The 17,383-nt window shown below is 36.7% G+C and overlaps 1 protein-coding gene across 3 annotated transcripts in view; it reads left to right on the top strand.

Moving 5' to 3' along the window:
- ARID2 (AT-rich interaction domain 2) overlaps positions 1–17,383 on the top strand; it is a 103,585-nt gene that overhangs the window by 46,940 nt on the left and 39,262 nt on the right. For all 3 annotated transcript variants that reach the window (XM_084508263.1, XM_084508264.1, XM_084508265.1), the window contains 3 exons: positions 10,837–10,970; positions 11,786–12,004; positions 14,741–14,808. In XM_084508263.1, the coding sequence (XP_084364389.1) occupies positions 10,837–10,970; positions 11,786–12,004; positions 14,741–14,808 (421 nt within the window). The remainder of the gene's footprint in view (positions 1–10,836; positions 10,971–11,785; positions 12,005–14,740; positions 14,809–17,383) is intronic.

Below are 17,383 nucleotides of genomic sequence, written 5' to 3'. Positions count from 1 at the left end.
ACTATTAATACTGTATTTCTAGCCTTCCTGTAAAAGATGGCAATGTACTCAATACGTTCTTAGTATCTGTCTGCTCGATTTTAAATAAGGTTACAGTTTGAGTGTTTTCACTACATGTTTCACAAGAGCATTCTCATTGAGTAACTTGTTAGACAAAAGTAGGATTTTGTTTTGTTGTTTAAATATTCAAAATGTTGTTTCCTTCTACCTTTAAAACGATTCGCAGTGATTATCTTTAATGCCTGAGACAGATATTTCCCAAGAAGAAACCTGATCTCTGGGCTTTATCTGTATTCATTCTACCCTTTTGTTCTTCCCCTTTTATCTTTGTGTATCCTCTAATGTCTTTGCAGTTATACAAGCCAAACCAAAAACACTTATAAATTCTTCATGATCATTATGTCATGGGCAATTTTAAAATCTTCTGCTAAGGAGTAACACTTCATCTGTCTTTCAGGTTTCCCCAATCCATATCAGAATTTGTATGAAGTCAGAGGCTGGCTGTGTAGCATTCAGTGTTTTATCCTTACAAACGCTACTTATTAGTGAATTAAGCGTGGGAGAGGCTAGCTGACACAAAACAGCTCATGTCCGTGCTCTTAGCCCTAAAGCAGGGGTGCTATGTCCGAGTTTACCTCCAGGAAAGGTCCCTGAGCAGTGCTCTTGAACAGTGCCTTTAAATTGTTTGAGAGGAAGCTAATTGGCTTGGAAAATTTGTATCAGGCCCTTCTCTAACGATTTAATAGTACAGCACTTCATTTCCATGCATGGGAATGCTCCCAGCACTGTTTATTTTACTAGTATAGATGTGTAGCCTTTACATGTTTAGACAGCTAAATCAATATGCTACCTCTTTATCATCATCTCTAAATTTGTACATGCTACGTTCTCAGAATACGCCGGGATACTTAACAAGCCCTGTAGCAGCATATTGCTGCTTCTTGATCAAAAGATCTTTAAATAGTCATTGTTGTTTTAGTTTGTCTGGATGTGTTTGTGTTTAAAACATACAGATATTTTCAAGTTGAATGTTTTTATGCAGGCCAGATCGCATTCTTTCTTACGAACTATTTTCTGGTAAGATCTTGAGGTAAACGAAGGAACAGGCTCCCCGGACAGCTTTTTTCTCTTCACGTGGAAATAAAGTATTTATCTTCCTATTGTGCAGTATCCCAGCAGGATCTTAATCAGATTTTTTATTCTGTTCTTACTTCTTTTGATGAATATTTGATCCATCTGGAATAACATTCAAGAATTTAATTAATTTCCATATTTTTGTTTGATTAACCACATAAATATGGACATGTAAGCTAGTACGTTTGCTTTGATTATGTGGTCTAAGTGTGAGAAATTGTAAATGGATTTAATTGCAGGAAATCATAAGATGAAGGCAGAAAAGCACAACTCTTACAATTGCTGAATATGTGCAGAATCTAACAACAAAGTTACAGAAAAAGTGGTATAGCAATGTGTTTTGTAGACACTTATTGATTCATTAAATTAACCCACACACACAAACCTGTAAGCATTTGAAACCAGTAAATTCTATTTTTGTTCTATTTAGCATCTGCTGAACAGGCTGGAAGAAGTAGTGTGGAAATATTTATTCTGGTGGCTGGAGAATCTAGAAAGCTTTTTTTTGTAGACTGCTGTTTCCATGAGACTTAAATCTACAATTAACTGTTCCCGTGAGCAGTATCCTTCAATGACTTGGCTTCCTACTGAAGGCTCATCTGCCCCTCTTGTCAAGGCAGTGCCAGAATATAACAAGGAGTGTAGAGAGGAAAAGGAGAGGAGAAAAAGGAACAGGGAGGAAGGTCGGTTTTCCAGTACTGAAGATACTTCTTTGGCTATTTGTGGACTTGGAAGCCTTGTTTTAGAAACAGAGCATTTGAATAATGTACATAAGCAACATTTATGTTGGCATGGTTATAATCACAGAACGGTTTGCATTGGATAACAGAATACGCAAGTATGAAAAATGGTAACTTCAGTGTTTTAAGTCATTGAGTAAGTATTTGTCTGAAAAGCGTGTAATACTCCTAAGTATTAGAAACATGTGCAAGGAAAATCTCTGCAGTTGAAAAGAAGTAAGGAAGCTAAACGTTCCAATTTGGCGAAGTGCTTTGAGTAAGTGCATAATTGTAAGTATGTGACATGAGTACATTCATGTAGGGTGATGTTTTGCTAGATTACACCTTTAGAGAGAAATTTATTCTGGATAGCTAAGACAACATGAGGAATGATTACCTCCTGTAATATTGTAGATATCAGTGTTATTTATAATGGTTTGAGAGAAACTCTACTGGAAATTCTTCATAGGATAAACTCTTTCTAGGGCATTATTTCTGCGTAAATAACTTTTCTGCAATGGCTAGCAAGCTGAAAATTAAGACATTTCCTTCTGACATAGTAGGGAAGAAAACATAGCAAGACTTTTTTTTTTTTAAACATTTAATGAAAAGTGCATAAGAGAATGGGTTCCTAGCTTTGTTGTGCAAATACTGGCTCTCTCTATTTACATAACGAAACAATGCACTTGGTAATGAAACTATGAGCTAAAGACAACAGGGAAATCTCTTCCTTAATTGTGGATAGTTTGCATCCTAAATTTTGTGAAAAAGTTCAGACTGAATTACCGTAGAAACTTCCTCTTCAGTAAGAACAACTCTTCAGACAAGGCACTGACAGAATGTCATGAGCAAGAGTTGGATTGCTGTTAGACACGCAATTTCTTTTCCTCCTTCTGCACTGGGGGAAAAAAAGCAAAAATATTTTCCTGTCATTTGAATTTCATAATAGCTAAATGATAGACATAAATAGCAGTTGGCAAATAGATTTAGACCTTGTTTATGCATCATATAATTTTCTTCACTTAGTTAATTAAATGTGTGTTACTTGTATAGATGTGTAAAGTCAGTAGGTCCTCCAGTCAACATTACAACTACTTACATTCACAGTACTGAAAGTTACATGAGTTTGTACACAGTCTGCTTTAGAAGAGTTTATGCTTTTATGAGTCTGCTTTTAGAAGTGGTTATGGCCATAGTTGCTTGTCTCCAGAAATACTTCTGGAACACTTGGGTGTTTCTATGTGGTGGTCAAAGTCCGTAGTACGTTAGTTACATGCGCTTTTGCTATTTTTTGATCTTGTAAGCAATTCAAAATATGTATAAGATTTTTAACTTTAGTTTTAAAATAACTGGTTTCTTATGGAAGATGAACATCCATCAAAATATGAGCCGCTCTTTTTGATGGAAGCCACCAGCTTTCAAACTTCCTGTAAGTTACTGTGTTGTGTAGGAATGATTATTGCTGTTCTGATTCTTTTTGAGTAATATATCTCGTGTACATAATATATGTGCATAAATATTCTTTTATGTGCATATTTATATAAGAATATTTCCTCTTTAAGTACACCTGTCGCATAAATCTGCAAGTTGCAGTTACAAAATGCTGTCCCATATTAGAATGTGATTGGGAAAGGAGTCGTGTAAATAGGTCACTTTTATTTTTGTGTTTCCTTTGTTATTTTTTATTTATTTATTTGTGTTTACTTTGACAATTGACGTAGTGACCTAAATAGTATTCACTGAACACAAGTTTTTACACTGCATGCAGAGAAGAGGTGCTGGGTACTAAGCTGTAGTGAGTTGCAGGTGTTGGTATTAGTGTAGCACGGTGTATCTCTGGGCTGCAGGCACACCCTCACCCAGCTACCAGCTCTGCCCTGACTACAGCAATTCAGACAACTTGTGGAGACTTTCATAACGTGCTGGCATTTGGGATCTTGGGCCGTGCTGTGTACAAGTGCCGGTCTGTGGGTGCCTGAAATGGGATGACTGGTGTGGGTGACGTTGTTATCATGACCTGCTCTGTGCAGTCACACGGTGTTTAGTTTTAATGTCCTGGTTCCTTCCAGGTGGTACAATTTGTATGAGCACATCTTTGCTGTTCAGAGGCAGGCACTGTCAGGAAATCTCAGTAGTACTGCAGACTGATTGTTTTTCAAAACAGAGAAGATCTGGGGAGGTTCTAGAATTTGCAAGCATGTTACGGATATAGAAAAAAATAAAATAAATCTTGAAGATTCTGATACTTCGCTTGAAGAGCTAAACTCAGGCTCCTGTCACACTTGACAGGCTTGATGAGCTGTCAGCCTAGGTGGCAGCAGAACGACGACAAAATTAGTAAGATGAGTACATCGTTGTTGGAAAGTTAATTCCCAGATGTAGTCTGGAGAATTAATGCTACTAATAATGGCGCAGCTCAGATATTGCTGGATGTGGAGCCTATCGGGTGTGATGAAACAGCCGCTGGAGCGGTGAGAGGTGGTGCTGGTGGAGAGCTGCTTTTGGCAGGCAGGGGGAATGCAGTGGAAGGGTTAGTCCTGGAAGAGGGCTGGGGACTGCAGCTGTGGCTCACAAGCTGACTCAGTTTAATTTAAATTTAAAAATAAATGAAAGCAAACCTGGAAGTGAGGGATCTTCATTTCAAAAAAGCAAGTGTTGAGACATTTTGCTGTTGGTTACAGCGCAGCAGACCAGAATGCAGTTGCCTAACTGTGAAAACTTTGTCCACCAGGCCGTTGCTGTTGCTGTGCAGAGACTTGCCCATGCAGTCCTTCTGCCAGGTCAGACCACAGGGGTGTCAGGGTTTGTGGAGAGGTAGAGGAAAGTTAAAGGAATGTAGAAGTAGCAGGAGGCCTGATTTTTACCTTCTGCTGCTATTTTGGCTAACGTGTGCTCCTGGTGAATGAAGCTCTTGCCTTCTCTTTTAGTACTTCCTTCCTTCTCCTCCCCCTTCTTTAACAACACAGAGTTAGTTCCTCATAACTCGAGAAAGTCAAAATATCTGTCATCTTCTCCAGCTCTCAGTTCTGTAGGGCATTTGTCCACAGTCTGTTGGAGTTCCTGGTTGTGTGGTTGCTTCAGAGGCTGCTTTTCACTTCTGTTTTGTTCCCTCCCTGCCACAGCTGCCCCAGTCTGTTGCATTTGCACTCCAGCACGCACACTTCAGTTGGCTGGCATATGTCTTTTATTATTTTCCTTCTAAATCAGGGCATTATTAATACTAAAGCATAACGTAATAACGTAATATCTTCATTTCTTTCCTCTTGGTGTTCTCATGGATATTAAGAACATATTTTCAGTGACTTGAGTGATTTTTTTTTTTGAACTTCAAAACATTGCATACTGTCTTGTTGTAATGTCTAATAAAGTGAAACTTTCAAAATTGCTGAGGAATTCCTCCCCTCTTTCTGTAATAATAGATAAAGGATTTGCTGTAGCAGATCCCAAAGTTCATAAAGAAGGCATGTATACAGTTTTCTCTTTCTGCAAGGGCTTCTTGATAGGATTTCTTAACCAAATTTCAAGCAAACCACAAAGTGGACCATCTGTCATGTAATCTTGCATAACCTGCATTACAAAACGTTAACACACTTAAAGATTGCATGCGCTGTAATTTGTCTGCATGTGGATCTGCTAGAAAGCCTGAGACTATTTCATCTGAATGGGGCCTTTTGAATTTACTCACAGTTTGCTGAGGTGTGAATGGGGGGTGCCAGGGTGGAGACTGGAGCTGTGGGGTCCCTGGAGCGAGGTGAGCAGTTGGCTGGAGCTGTGTGGGCACAGAGCAGGCAACGGGCCAGCCCAGGCCAGAGGGCAGTGCTCTGCCACCAGGCCAGGTGTTAAAAACACACAGCTGATGGTGTTTCCTATTCATCCGGCATCCTATTCATCTTGATTTGTCAGCCAGTCTAATTAGGTAGTCCTAATAGTGCAGACATCAAAGAGTGCCACTGAGTGCTACTACAGGTGGGATGTTTCACCGGGTGCCGCCGTGTGTGCTCGGTGCTCAGTGGCTGAGTTACTGAGGCAACAACGTGAAGATGGAAAACACACGAGCATTATTTTGAAGGATTCAGCTGCGAGCATCAGTTCTGACAATAATTGGATGTAGCTTGAACTGGAATTCACAGTACCCTTGGAGTCAGGGGAGGAAGCCCTGAAGAGATCGCTGATGGCCCAGGTGGGCAGGGACGGATGGAATCGAGCAGAGCCGCGTGAGGCAGCTGCGCGGTGATTGTTAAAAGGTTGAGCAGAGCCTTGAAGCCTGCTGTCGGCTCAGGCATTTCCAGGAAGTAGTTTGCTTAACTCTCGAGGTGGGGGCTCTGCCAAGGAACCTCCATGGGATGAGTAAACGAGTTAGACGTTACTTCAGGCGGCTGCAGCAGCAGACTCGTTAAGGCCTAAGCAGAAGTTTCCATCCGGAGCGTGGCACCAGCCTTCACTGTGTGTGCTAGCGCCAGGAGAACTGGGCGTGAGCCCTCCGGCCCCGCTGAGAAGCAGCCTCCTCTCTGATCAGAATACTGCCTGCCAGTGAGATTCATAAATGGATCAGATTTTCAAGTAGGAAGCAAAGATCCATGGCAGAGGACGAGAATGGATCGTTTGGTAAAGATGGTTGCAGGCTTCGACTGGCACCACAAGTTAATGAGGAAAGGCCAGAAGGAGATCTCTGCTGGGAATAGTACCTGCTTTTCCTTTAGCTGGATGCAAAGCTAATAAATTCATCGTTGGTCTGTAATGGTTGATGCCATCTTTACTGTTTTGCCACGTGTTATCTGGCAAATTTACTGGCAGGGAGTAATAATAGGGAGTTGAAATACCCAAGGAAGTATGTAGCAGACTCTGAATTTAGATTCTTGTGGTCTCCAAGCGAAAAAAAAATCTAGATGCTTTTTTATTCATATTCTCCAATTTTGCAAGAAGCAAAAGGCACCAGAAGCCATAGCTTGAGAGCTGGTGGCACACTCTAAGCCCCTTCATGACCACGCCAATAGTAAATCCTGCATGCTACTAGGTGCATGTAGTGACTTCCTTTTATTAGTATTTTTTCCAAACACTTGAAAACAAGCCTGAAGCAAACTTGATTGAATGAAAATCTATGGTTGTTATTTAAGGAAGTATTTTAATGTATAAAAATATTGGCCATCTTCTGAGAATTTATTTTCTCTTGGACCTGAATGAAACCAAATGGCTTATTGAAGTTCTGTTGCAGCAACAGAATGTCTAATAGGTAAATCTGATTTTTTCCAAAAAGTATTATCTTTTTATTTACAACTCAAAAGGTCCTTAAAGGAACCAAGTTTACAGAAAGCATTCAAGTGACTTGTCCTTTAAAAATGGCCAGCCTTCTCATCTTGGCTGCCTGTGCATTTTCACGTCCTTTCATCCAGTAGTTCTAGCTATCTACCAGGCGTTTAATAAAAAAGTTAGGCCTCTCAGAACAGAGGCATTATTTGAGCTGAAAGGAGGAGGTAGGGGCTGTAAATGGCCATTGTGTTTCAGTTTCTTGAATCATTTGGATCATGTGTGTGCTGGGCTAGTGTCCAATTAGGATGTCATGCTAATAGTACGGAGCGCCTTTTGGTGGGAGCACAGAACCTGGTTTCTGTCATTGCCCCATGATCACCAAGGCTTCAACGTGCTACTTAGTTTTTGTCCCAGATGCCATTGAAACTTTTACATCCTGTATACATTGCTTGTTTCATTAGTAGTTTCCTTCTTGTCCTTCATTTAGTTAGTTGCTTTAGTCCTTTTTGTACGTATTAGCTGCATCTTTTCTCTTTCAGAGCCTGGTCAGTCAGTTGGTGTTGAAATTAAAAGAGGAGAAGATTGAAAGATTGAGACCTGTGTTGTTGATATGAACTACCTGTGACTTTGCTAAATTAAGGAAGCATTCTGAATCTCTTAAAAAGCAAAACCCAAAAAAAACATCTTCTGAGATCAGAGTATGCATGTCAGGTCTATAGATACAGGTCTCAGTTGTTTTGAAACATGAGATTAGCTTTTTGTAACTACCTGATGATAATTTATGAGCTTTTGCACATCCGTTTTTCAGTAATAAAAAAGCTCCATTTATTATACTTAAATTTCTTATGTCTTTAAAGCAAGACCTGTCTTTATGATAACTGTTCTGCTGCTTGTACGGTCGCTGTGTGCCAGACTGGTAAGATTAGAATTTAAGACTAGTAAAGCTCATTTATAAGCTAATTTACAAAGCTGCTTCTCTTCACTAAAATTCCGGGTCATTCTTTCTCTCTGCAGTAAACCAACGGAGGGTTTGGAGGATTGAGGTCTGTACGTTTGTCTGTGAACAGTCTGTACTTATGTAGCATTAAGGAATCATTCTAAGTCAGTCTATTATGGTCTGGTTATTGTAGCTGAAATTCAGTAATAGGGTTGTTAAACTCCATGGATTCAGAAACAGCAAAATGTCCCCCCTGTAAACTAGCAGTGCTTTAAAAGGGATAAATGTATGGGGTAGGTGTAGGGGAAGTCTTTCTGTTTGAGATAGGGAAGACAAAAAACACAACATTTTAGCCTTTGGGACTTTATTTTTCTCAGCAGGTTAGAAGATTAGTTTGGGGTGAGATAGCAAAGAGGGAGAGCTCTTCGAAGGGGTGGAACTTCAGTAAATCAAATGACAACTAGAGGAGCTGAGAATATAAGGGGGTGAAGCTGGTACATGCTTTGGCATAGGGAAAATGTTAGGTCATCACTTTATGTTGATTCCAATCCAGTTTTCCTATGAAATATTTATTGAGCAAGACATTTGTGATAACTTTGTAAGAGTTGTCAACACCAGAAAAAAAAAAAAAAGAAGAAAAAAAGATCAGTTTAGTTTGCAAAGGTCTTCTAATTTATATTCACCCCTAGGATTTTTCTAGCCCCCCAGATTTCTTAGTCAAATAGAGTGGGAAGCAATGTAATCATTTGCTTTCAGAGGGAAGAAGGGGACTTGATTTTTAAGGTTTCAAAGTGCCTGTGCCTGAAACAGAACTGTTTTAGCACATTTTAATAAAGTAGGTATTAGCAGAGGAGCACGTCTAGGATATTCATGGTGGTTAGCTCTTCTGGGACATGGATTTAATAAAAGTATAAGGTTCAGTATTTGTGTTTTAGAATGGTGGTAGATTCCCTGTATTTTGAGTACTGTATGTGTTTCTGTGTAGGGATTTTTACTTATTCTTATGAAATCTGACATTCAGTAATGAAAGTGTTTTATACAAAGCTCAAGCTTTGACCCAGGCCAATGTTTGAGGAAATTAGATCCAGCCACAGCACTTCCAAAGTCATATTAGACAAGCGAAAGCAGTCTAGCTTCTACCATTGTTGAAATGGCACATGCACAGTGTCTTCTTGCCATCTCCAGCCACGTACACCTGCTAGTGCCCCTGCATCAGCTCTAGTGTTCATTTGACCCCTATCAGTTCAATAAATCAGTGGAAAACCAGCCTACAGTCCTCTTTGTTCAATATTAGTCCCTCAATTGCAATACAAACTCCATCAGTCAGTGATGATGACACTCGGAGATTTACTGGGCTGTTTGGAAGAGCCTCCACACAAATGCTGATAGGAGACCAAACACTAGGCTTCTGCAGTGACCAGCATTCAACTGGAAGTATTTTAATTGTTCCCAAGTTTCATTTTGAACCACAGTAAATTGAAAATATTGTGATCTTAAGAGGTTTTAGATGTGCACATAGTTCAGGATGCTGCACAACTGTGTTATCTCTCCTGATTTTAGAAGCCACTGTTAAGTTTATTTTAAAATACAAACAACTGATGTATACACGTGGGGATTTAGCCTGTCAGAATACCTAAGCCACAGGCATTTTTTCAGTTCACAGTTGTTGAAATACGTTCTGGGTTCAGAATGATCAGAAAAGGGAAGAGATGCTGGTCAGTATGTAATACAAAAATTATATCAAAAGCTTTTTTTCTCCTAAGATACTAAATATTTCTGGCATATACCAATGGGAAGATAAATGTCGTGAATTATTTCCTGATTATGTAGTGTTTTGAATATGATTTAATTGACTGGATGTTGTCAGTTTTTCCACAGGGTGAAAGTTTGTGTGCAACTTCATGATCTTGAAATGCTTTCAGGAGGGGTGTTGCATCTAATACGTCTGTGTAGATTTAAGGCTACCCCGGGCCCTTTAAGTTGCCTTTCTTTATATGTTGGCATGTACTAAGTTCTGAAAGTCATAGTTTGTAATGAAAAAAAACACACCTACATTGATTAATTTATTACATTTATCAATTTACCAAGGTGATTAACTATTTGACTTTGATGTGTACATATAGCTTCTGTGCTCCCAGAACACTGGGATAATCTGCCACTGTGTACAGTATATCAACCTTTTTTTTTTTTTTTTTTTTTTTTTTTTTTTTTTTTTTTCTGAAAAGGTTTAAAGGGATTTCCAATAGTCATTAGTTGCAGCTGTGGCTCAGAATTTCTGACCTTGAATTACTGCCTTCAGTGTATCTAAACTCTCTTACTCTTGTGTAATAGCTAGGATTTGATATATTGTTTTTCTCTAGGTCAGGAGGAAGGAAGGAAGTGTTTTTCTGGACTTGACCTCAATAAGTATATTGGTAAACTGTACAGAGTAACTTTTACAATGCTTTCAGTTGCAGACTTATCTGGGGAAGCTAACACAAAATATTTGAAAAAAATGGGCTTAGTCACAAGAGAGCTCAATGGGTTGTGATTTAGCTAGGAATTGCTGTTGAAAAATGTGAAGAAAATGGATATATAAATCCATAATTCCACATATCTACATTTCCTGTATGTCCTATTGTCAGTTTGACTCACGTTTTATGTTTTATGCCACTTTGACTACTGTTCCAGTAAATCTTTGTGTTAGTACAATTTGTTTCCTTCAGCAGTTCATCTTTCGAGGGATATGAAGGATTTAGTTATACTATGTATGTTAAAACCTGTGCTATTTTTTTATTTATTATTATTTTTTTATTCCAGTTATCTAGAAAAGTATGAAAAAGTCCATCATTTTGGGGAGGAGGATGATGAGGTACAACCAGGCAATCCAAAGCCACAACTTCCCATTGGTGCAATTCCATCTTCCTATAACTACCAGCAACACAGTGTGTCAGGTAAATTTTTGAGGAAAAAAGTTTTGATTTTTTTCCATATATATATTGGAACAAGCCACAGTGTATAAATAAGTTCACAATAATATTAAAACCATCAAGTCTATAGGTCACTCAAATTGTGAATTTAATACTTCAGAAGCCTTTCCATTGTAAGCCAAAATAAAATTAATATGAGTATCCATAAGCTAGTGCACTTCTTTCCAAATGTTTCTTTCTAATTAGCAGGGCTCAAAAGTTACTGTGCTTGAAGCAAGGTACCTTGAAAATTTATAGATTTTGTTTCCATCATATCAATCATTTCTCTGCAAAGCCAAATATCTGAGTTGAGCATATGATTAATTAAGCTTTAAAATCTGAGGAACAAAGCTTATGCATAAGAAGCCAGAATCAACCCCATTGTAATTTACAGACCAAAGTATCAATCTTGAAAAGAACCAATAAACACATCGGAATCTCGTGGACTCTGTGGAAGGGATGTGTAATTTGTTGTGTAGAAAGTGACTCCAAATGATATCCTGCTTTAATTAAACTTTGCATTTTCAAAGCTTTTCTTTGGAAGAACATATTGCAGTTTTGCATTCTGGAGATGTTGAAGGAATTAATATCTAACTAGAAAGGTACACAGCTAGGTAGAATGTGTTCAACATTTTGGCCAAAGACAAATGGAAAAATAAATTGAATACTGTAAAAGCAATACCTTATTAATAAACTAATTTAAAAATAATCATTCATAATAACATTGCACAATATATAGTTTGAATATTAATTAGTTTAGCTGTGAAAACATTGTTTTAATTATTTTTTTTCTTATTTAGATTACCTTCGTCAAAGCTATGGGCTGTCTATGGACTTTAATTCACCAAATGACTATAATAAATTGGTGCTTTCACTGTTATCTGGACTCCCAAATGAAGTGGATTTTGCAATTAACGTATGTACTCTTCTTTCAAATGAAAGCAAGCATGTCATGCAGCTTGAAAAGGACCCTAAAATCATCACATTACTGCTTGCTAATGCTGGGGTGTTTGATGACAGTAAGTATGTGACAACATTTTTGCAACAGAGTCAATACCTGTTTGTTGCATCTTTTACAATTCTTAATAACCAAAATGTTTGTAATTTATTGCACTGTAACATACCAGTATCTAGTTTTCATTTTTACCTCTTCCACAATTATTGTTTATATCAAACTTGGAACATTACAAATAACTTCTCAGGTGATTTAAAGCAGTGTTATTTAACATTTTAATGAAAATTAAGAATTAGTTTTGTAGTGGTACAGTTAAATTGCTCAAGTTGCTCAGATTTATAGCAATGGATTTCCATTTTTTTGTAGTGTGTTACTGCTTTCTTCTAAATTCATAGGAACATAATGTTTTTTCATAATTCTTTTCTAATGGCAATCACAAATTAAAAAGGGCAGTCTGTAAACTGACCCAGTAAGATCTTATCCTGGCACTTCGCATTTAACTGTAGTGAAATCCAGAAAACAAAACACAAGGGATAAGAGATACTTGATGTGTTAGCACTTCAGCTTTTAAAAAGAGTCTATTCCATCAAAATACTTTACTAAGTGAAATAAATTCTTCTGTTTGAGCTGTTCAGTGTGGCCTCCATGCCAAGGTGTTCCTTATTAATTACTTGTCTGTCTTTCTGTCAAGAAGAGGGGAAGGAAAAAAAAAAAAAAAGAAGGTAACCCTAAGCCATCCTAAAACTCATAAAAGCATAGCTCCTATCTCATGGTGAGGAAGAGGAATTATTTACTGGTTTTATGTACTGGTTTTTTTTTTTTTTTTTTGAGTTTTACAATAAGAAATAGCTGAAATGAACATTTTTAGCTAAATATGTTTGTCTGCTACTACAGATGATCATATGTATTTGTTAAGTGTAAATCTGCTTTGCATGTGTAAGCACAAACATAGTATGGTATGTCAGAGTTTCTGTTTTAAAATTCTGGGCAAGAATCTATTCTAGACATTGTACACTGTTTTTATATTGTTTTAATGAACTTTTTACATAATGATTTGTAGCCCCCCTCCCTCTCAATATTGCATCAGTGTCTTCTGACTTCTCACTTACGTTTGTGACTTGTGCCCATGCCCTTCAGTTATGATTAGATATTGATCATTTAGGATCTGCATCTATCCCAGTCACAGGAACTTTCAAAGAAAAATATTTGAAGGGAAGCTAAAGTGAAGCATAGCCCACCACAGTAGTAATTCAAAGGATGCTTGCTTTCTAAATTTTTTGTTTGCCATCACTCACCATTCCTTTGATGGCATTCTTTTATGGATTTAGAAATTTGTAAATAATTAAATTTGTGTTATTTCATGATCTTTTGGACATTGCAAAAGTAGATGGCATTTTTTCAAGTTCTTAAATTGGACTCAGAGCACAGGCTTGTTCATAGCTGGCCCCTATTTGTATTTCTTACATTGAGAAATATTTGAGTGACAATAGTGACAAGAGGAGTGACAAGCATGTAATGGGCTTGCTCTTTTCTTTCTCTGGGGAAAACTTCATTTTTATCTTACTCGATACCTCTAGAGATTACATCTTCTGGATAAATCCAGAGAGTGTCCTAGCAGCATTAGGAAGATGAATTAAGACAAACTGGGAAAAGAAGAGGGGAATGCTTACCTATTTTTGCAGCACGGATTTTAATTTTTTAATTTGAAATACTTACGTGCTTTTGTGCTATAAATAAAAAGGTAAATTGTCAAGTTTGGTGATTAAATGAAATTTGTAATTAGCAAACTAAGTATGAAAATACTGTCATGATAATTTCAGGTGTAAATAAATGATAGCTGATTAATTTTATTTAAATTTGTGTGTTTTAGATTTGGCTTGTCTATAATTAAGGTGTTATCATTGTTAGTAATAATATTTATAATGCAGTGTTTCTAGGTAACAAGAAAAATGTTTTCAGCTCCTCCCCTCCCCACCTGCCCCAAGTAGTTTGAGATGGCAATTACATTGTGTGCACTAGGACAGTCCCAGGGGTTTGAGGAGTGTCTAATATCTACAATTTGAAATGCTGCATAAGTCTTGGTTTGGTTTCTGTAAGAGTTGAAAGCTGATGTAGTCTTGGAAATCAGATTTTTTGCATTTTGCTCAAAACAGTAAAACGTTGTGAACCAAAATATTTAAGTGTAATTTCACCTGTCATTAGTTCATTACAGAACTATTGCAAGACAAAGCTTAGTTTTAGATAGACCAAATCTTATCTTTGCTGCTTTTAAGCAGCAGTGATTAGAAAAGCTGTGGTGGTGGCTCCATCAAAAATCCATGAACATTCATTACACTTCCTTCTTAAATATTGACTTTCAGTTGAGTGCTGTCAAACTATCACTGCTACTCTTCTGTTTTTTGGAAAACATTAATGGGATTTCGCTTAACTATTAAGGCAGTGTTTGCACATGGAAACTAGTTGCTGACGTGGGGTTGAAAATTGAGTGGTCATCTTGTCTCCTTGAAAAGAGCTCTGGAAAAGTTTCCCATAGTTTTTCATTTAATAGTATTTATTTATAGTGTTCCCAAACCCTATAGACTAGTAATTCTCTATTTAAACCAGAAAATTCCAGTAGTAGTTAATTAAATTACTAAAGAAATTTTAGCAGGATTATACAATTTAGTGCAGGATTCTTTTAAAGAAAAGGAGGCACTGGAATAGTCTGTAGTGTTGTTGAATCTTTTATTTGGTTTGTGGATTAGTAAAAAGTTAAAATGTCCATTTATTTTTTACTGAATTCTGCTTTTTATGCTTAAAGCTTTAGGATCATTTTCTGCTGTATTTGGAGAAGAATGGAAGGAGAAAACTGATAGAGATTTTGTTAAGGTAATTTTAAAAATATTAAATTATTTTGAACTGGATATGGCGGGTGTCAAATCCTTTAAAAAGAAGAAAAATGAAGATATACTAGCATGGGTATCTTGAATTGCTCAGTCATTTTCCTTTTGTTTAAATATAGTAGGACATTAAATCACAGCTATCATAAAATGTTTGGATAATCAGGAAGGTAAGTATTTAGAAAAGATAGGTGTGGGCAAATGGATAAAGAGATTCCACATTTCTTTTTATAAAGAAAACTAGTATGTGAAATGGAAAGGAAAGCCTTAGCGGGAGAAAAGAATGGTGATCTTTCAATTAAAAAACAAACAAACAAACAAAAAACAACCACAAACATGCTGGATTATGAAAGTCAGGACCATGCCAGAAGAAGCATAGGGCAAATTTCATTAAGTTAGAAATGTGAGTTTGTTTCAGGTTTTTTTTTTTTTTTTTTTTTTTTTTAATTCACAAGGCTTTTTTATCTTCCCACTAGAGGGCATGATGTACTCTATTAGTAGTGAAATAAGGTAAAAAAATATAAGAGAAGTCGCTTTGTGTAAATGCTTCCTCCTTACTCTAGATGAGCATTTTGAGGTGAATGAGAGTCCAAAATGTACTGTTACCTGAAGGAGGTCTCACATTTTCGCTCTAATGTACAGCAACTTCCATAAATAGAATTTCGGGTGTATGAGGCTGAAATAGAGGGAAGCTAGATTAGAATGGATGTTGCTAATTTATGTTTTTTATTAAGTGAAAAGGCGAGCTGATGAGTCCCTTAAAAACTGATAGCCGGTTTTCTGCTCAGTTTCTAAATGATTTCACACATTGAAATGTCTTGCCAGTATATAAAGATACATTAGTTAGGATATATTATTAATAAGATTGTTATTATAGGGATGGTTTTTTTTAGGAGCTCTTTCCATTTGACTTTTGTTTTCTTTTTTATGTAACATGATTTTGGGACAAGTTGGGCAATTGTAGTGTTAGTGATAAATGATAAATATTGTTGAAATGTCAATATATAGATTGCCTAAAGATAATTTCCTAAGTAAAGTTAACAACAAAAAAAAGGTAAACTCTCATTTTGCTAGTATATAAACTTGTAAACATGGTTCAGGTGTACTGAGGGTAAGTTTAAAAAATAATTCTTGATAATATATTACCTTTTCCAGTGGGCAGTATGTCCAGAGTACTATAGATTGTGTGGGGTTTTGTAAGCACTTAACACTTCTGCTTTATCTTCATCCAAAACTGTCACAGACTGTTGCTGATCTAGAGCAGCAACAAGTACCATGTTTAGATCTATAAACATTTAAAATTGCCCAGAATTCTAATTCATTATATGTTCATTAATTATATAAACTTAAGTTATTGTGATAGATAAGGACAGATGGTTCTGATAAATGTTTTTAAGCAAGTGTGAAGTAGAACTACTGTAGCTGCAGTAAGGTTTACTAATAAGAGTCTTGGATACCCGCCAGGCTCTATTTTTGGGCCCTACAACACATATAGTACCACTCTGTAGTGAAATACCGCTGAAAGCATGTCAGAAACTTAACACCACATCTAAAAATAACTCTTAATGCCAAGAATTCAGATTTTTCAGAACATCTTACTTAAAGCGTTTGTTTGACCCTCCTACTGGAAGTCATTTATTTTGTATTGCAGCTGTGACTGTATCAAAACAGAGGAAGCATTATGGGAGCTTCCTGACGTAGAATGGAGATACGTGGCTGGCAGGGTAGATATGGTTATATCTGTCATTTAAATCGGGTTTTACAGCTTTAATATTAATAGAATGGCTATTGAGTGTGTTGTGCTCCCTCCGTTCACTGTTCACATTATCTTTTAAAAATTCTACTTGGTTTGTTTTTATTTTACTGCCAGTTGTTTGTTCGGTTTCCTAAGGTTATCATTCCAGTCTGTTCCTCTGCTATAGTGGCAGCAGATTAGATGTTTTTATAAAGATGAAAACAGAAAAGAGTTTTTAAACAGAAGAAAAGAAGTGCAGAATTATGAGCCTAAAGAGATAGTCAGAGATAGTGTACTGATGGCACGAACATAGAAATGGTGGAGATTAATAACAGGAAAGAGCAATTTCTTAAATCTACAAATTCTAAGCTAATAGGAATTGAGTTGATAGAAATTCTGGAGTTTGTAACCATTACCCTCAGACACTAGTTGATGTGTTTTTTGTTTTTTTTTCATTTGTTGGAGTTTTGGTTGGTTGATTGGTTTTTGGCAGGGAAGTATTAGAAATCTTGAAGCTGTTTTGAAAATGATTCTCAGAGTTAAATTCAGGATTCAAGGAAGAAAAATAAATTTGGGTTCTTGATAATTAAATATTGGTTTAAGTGTTGGTATGTCAATTTTATGCAAAAAATACAGAACCCTTTCTAATCTTTGTTAGCTGAAAATAGCTTTCAAATGCAATAGACAAAATATAAATGGTCAATGAGGGATGTTCAGAACATTTGATGTTTCATCTATATGCCTACATTTACTGAATCAACTTTTTTTCCAAGCTCTTTCTTCTGCTTATTAAAACACATGACCATAAACTTGGAACTTCTGGATTTTA

Source organism: Aythya ferina (genome assembly GCF_964211825.1).
Source record: "Aythya ferina genome assembly, chromosome: 1".
Lineage (NCBI taxonomy): Eukaryota > Metazoa > Chordata > Aves > Anseriformes > Anatidae > Aythya > Aythya ferina.
This window is presented reverse-complemented; position numbering and strand designations above follow the sequence as displayed.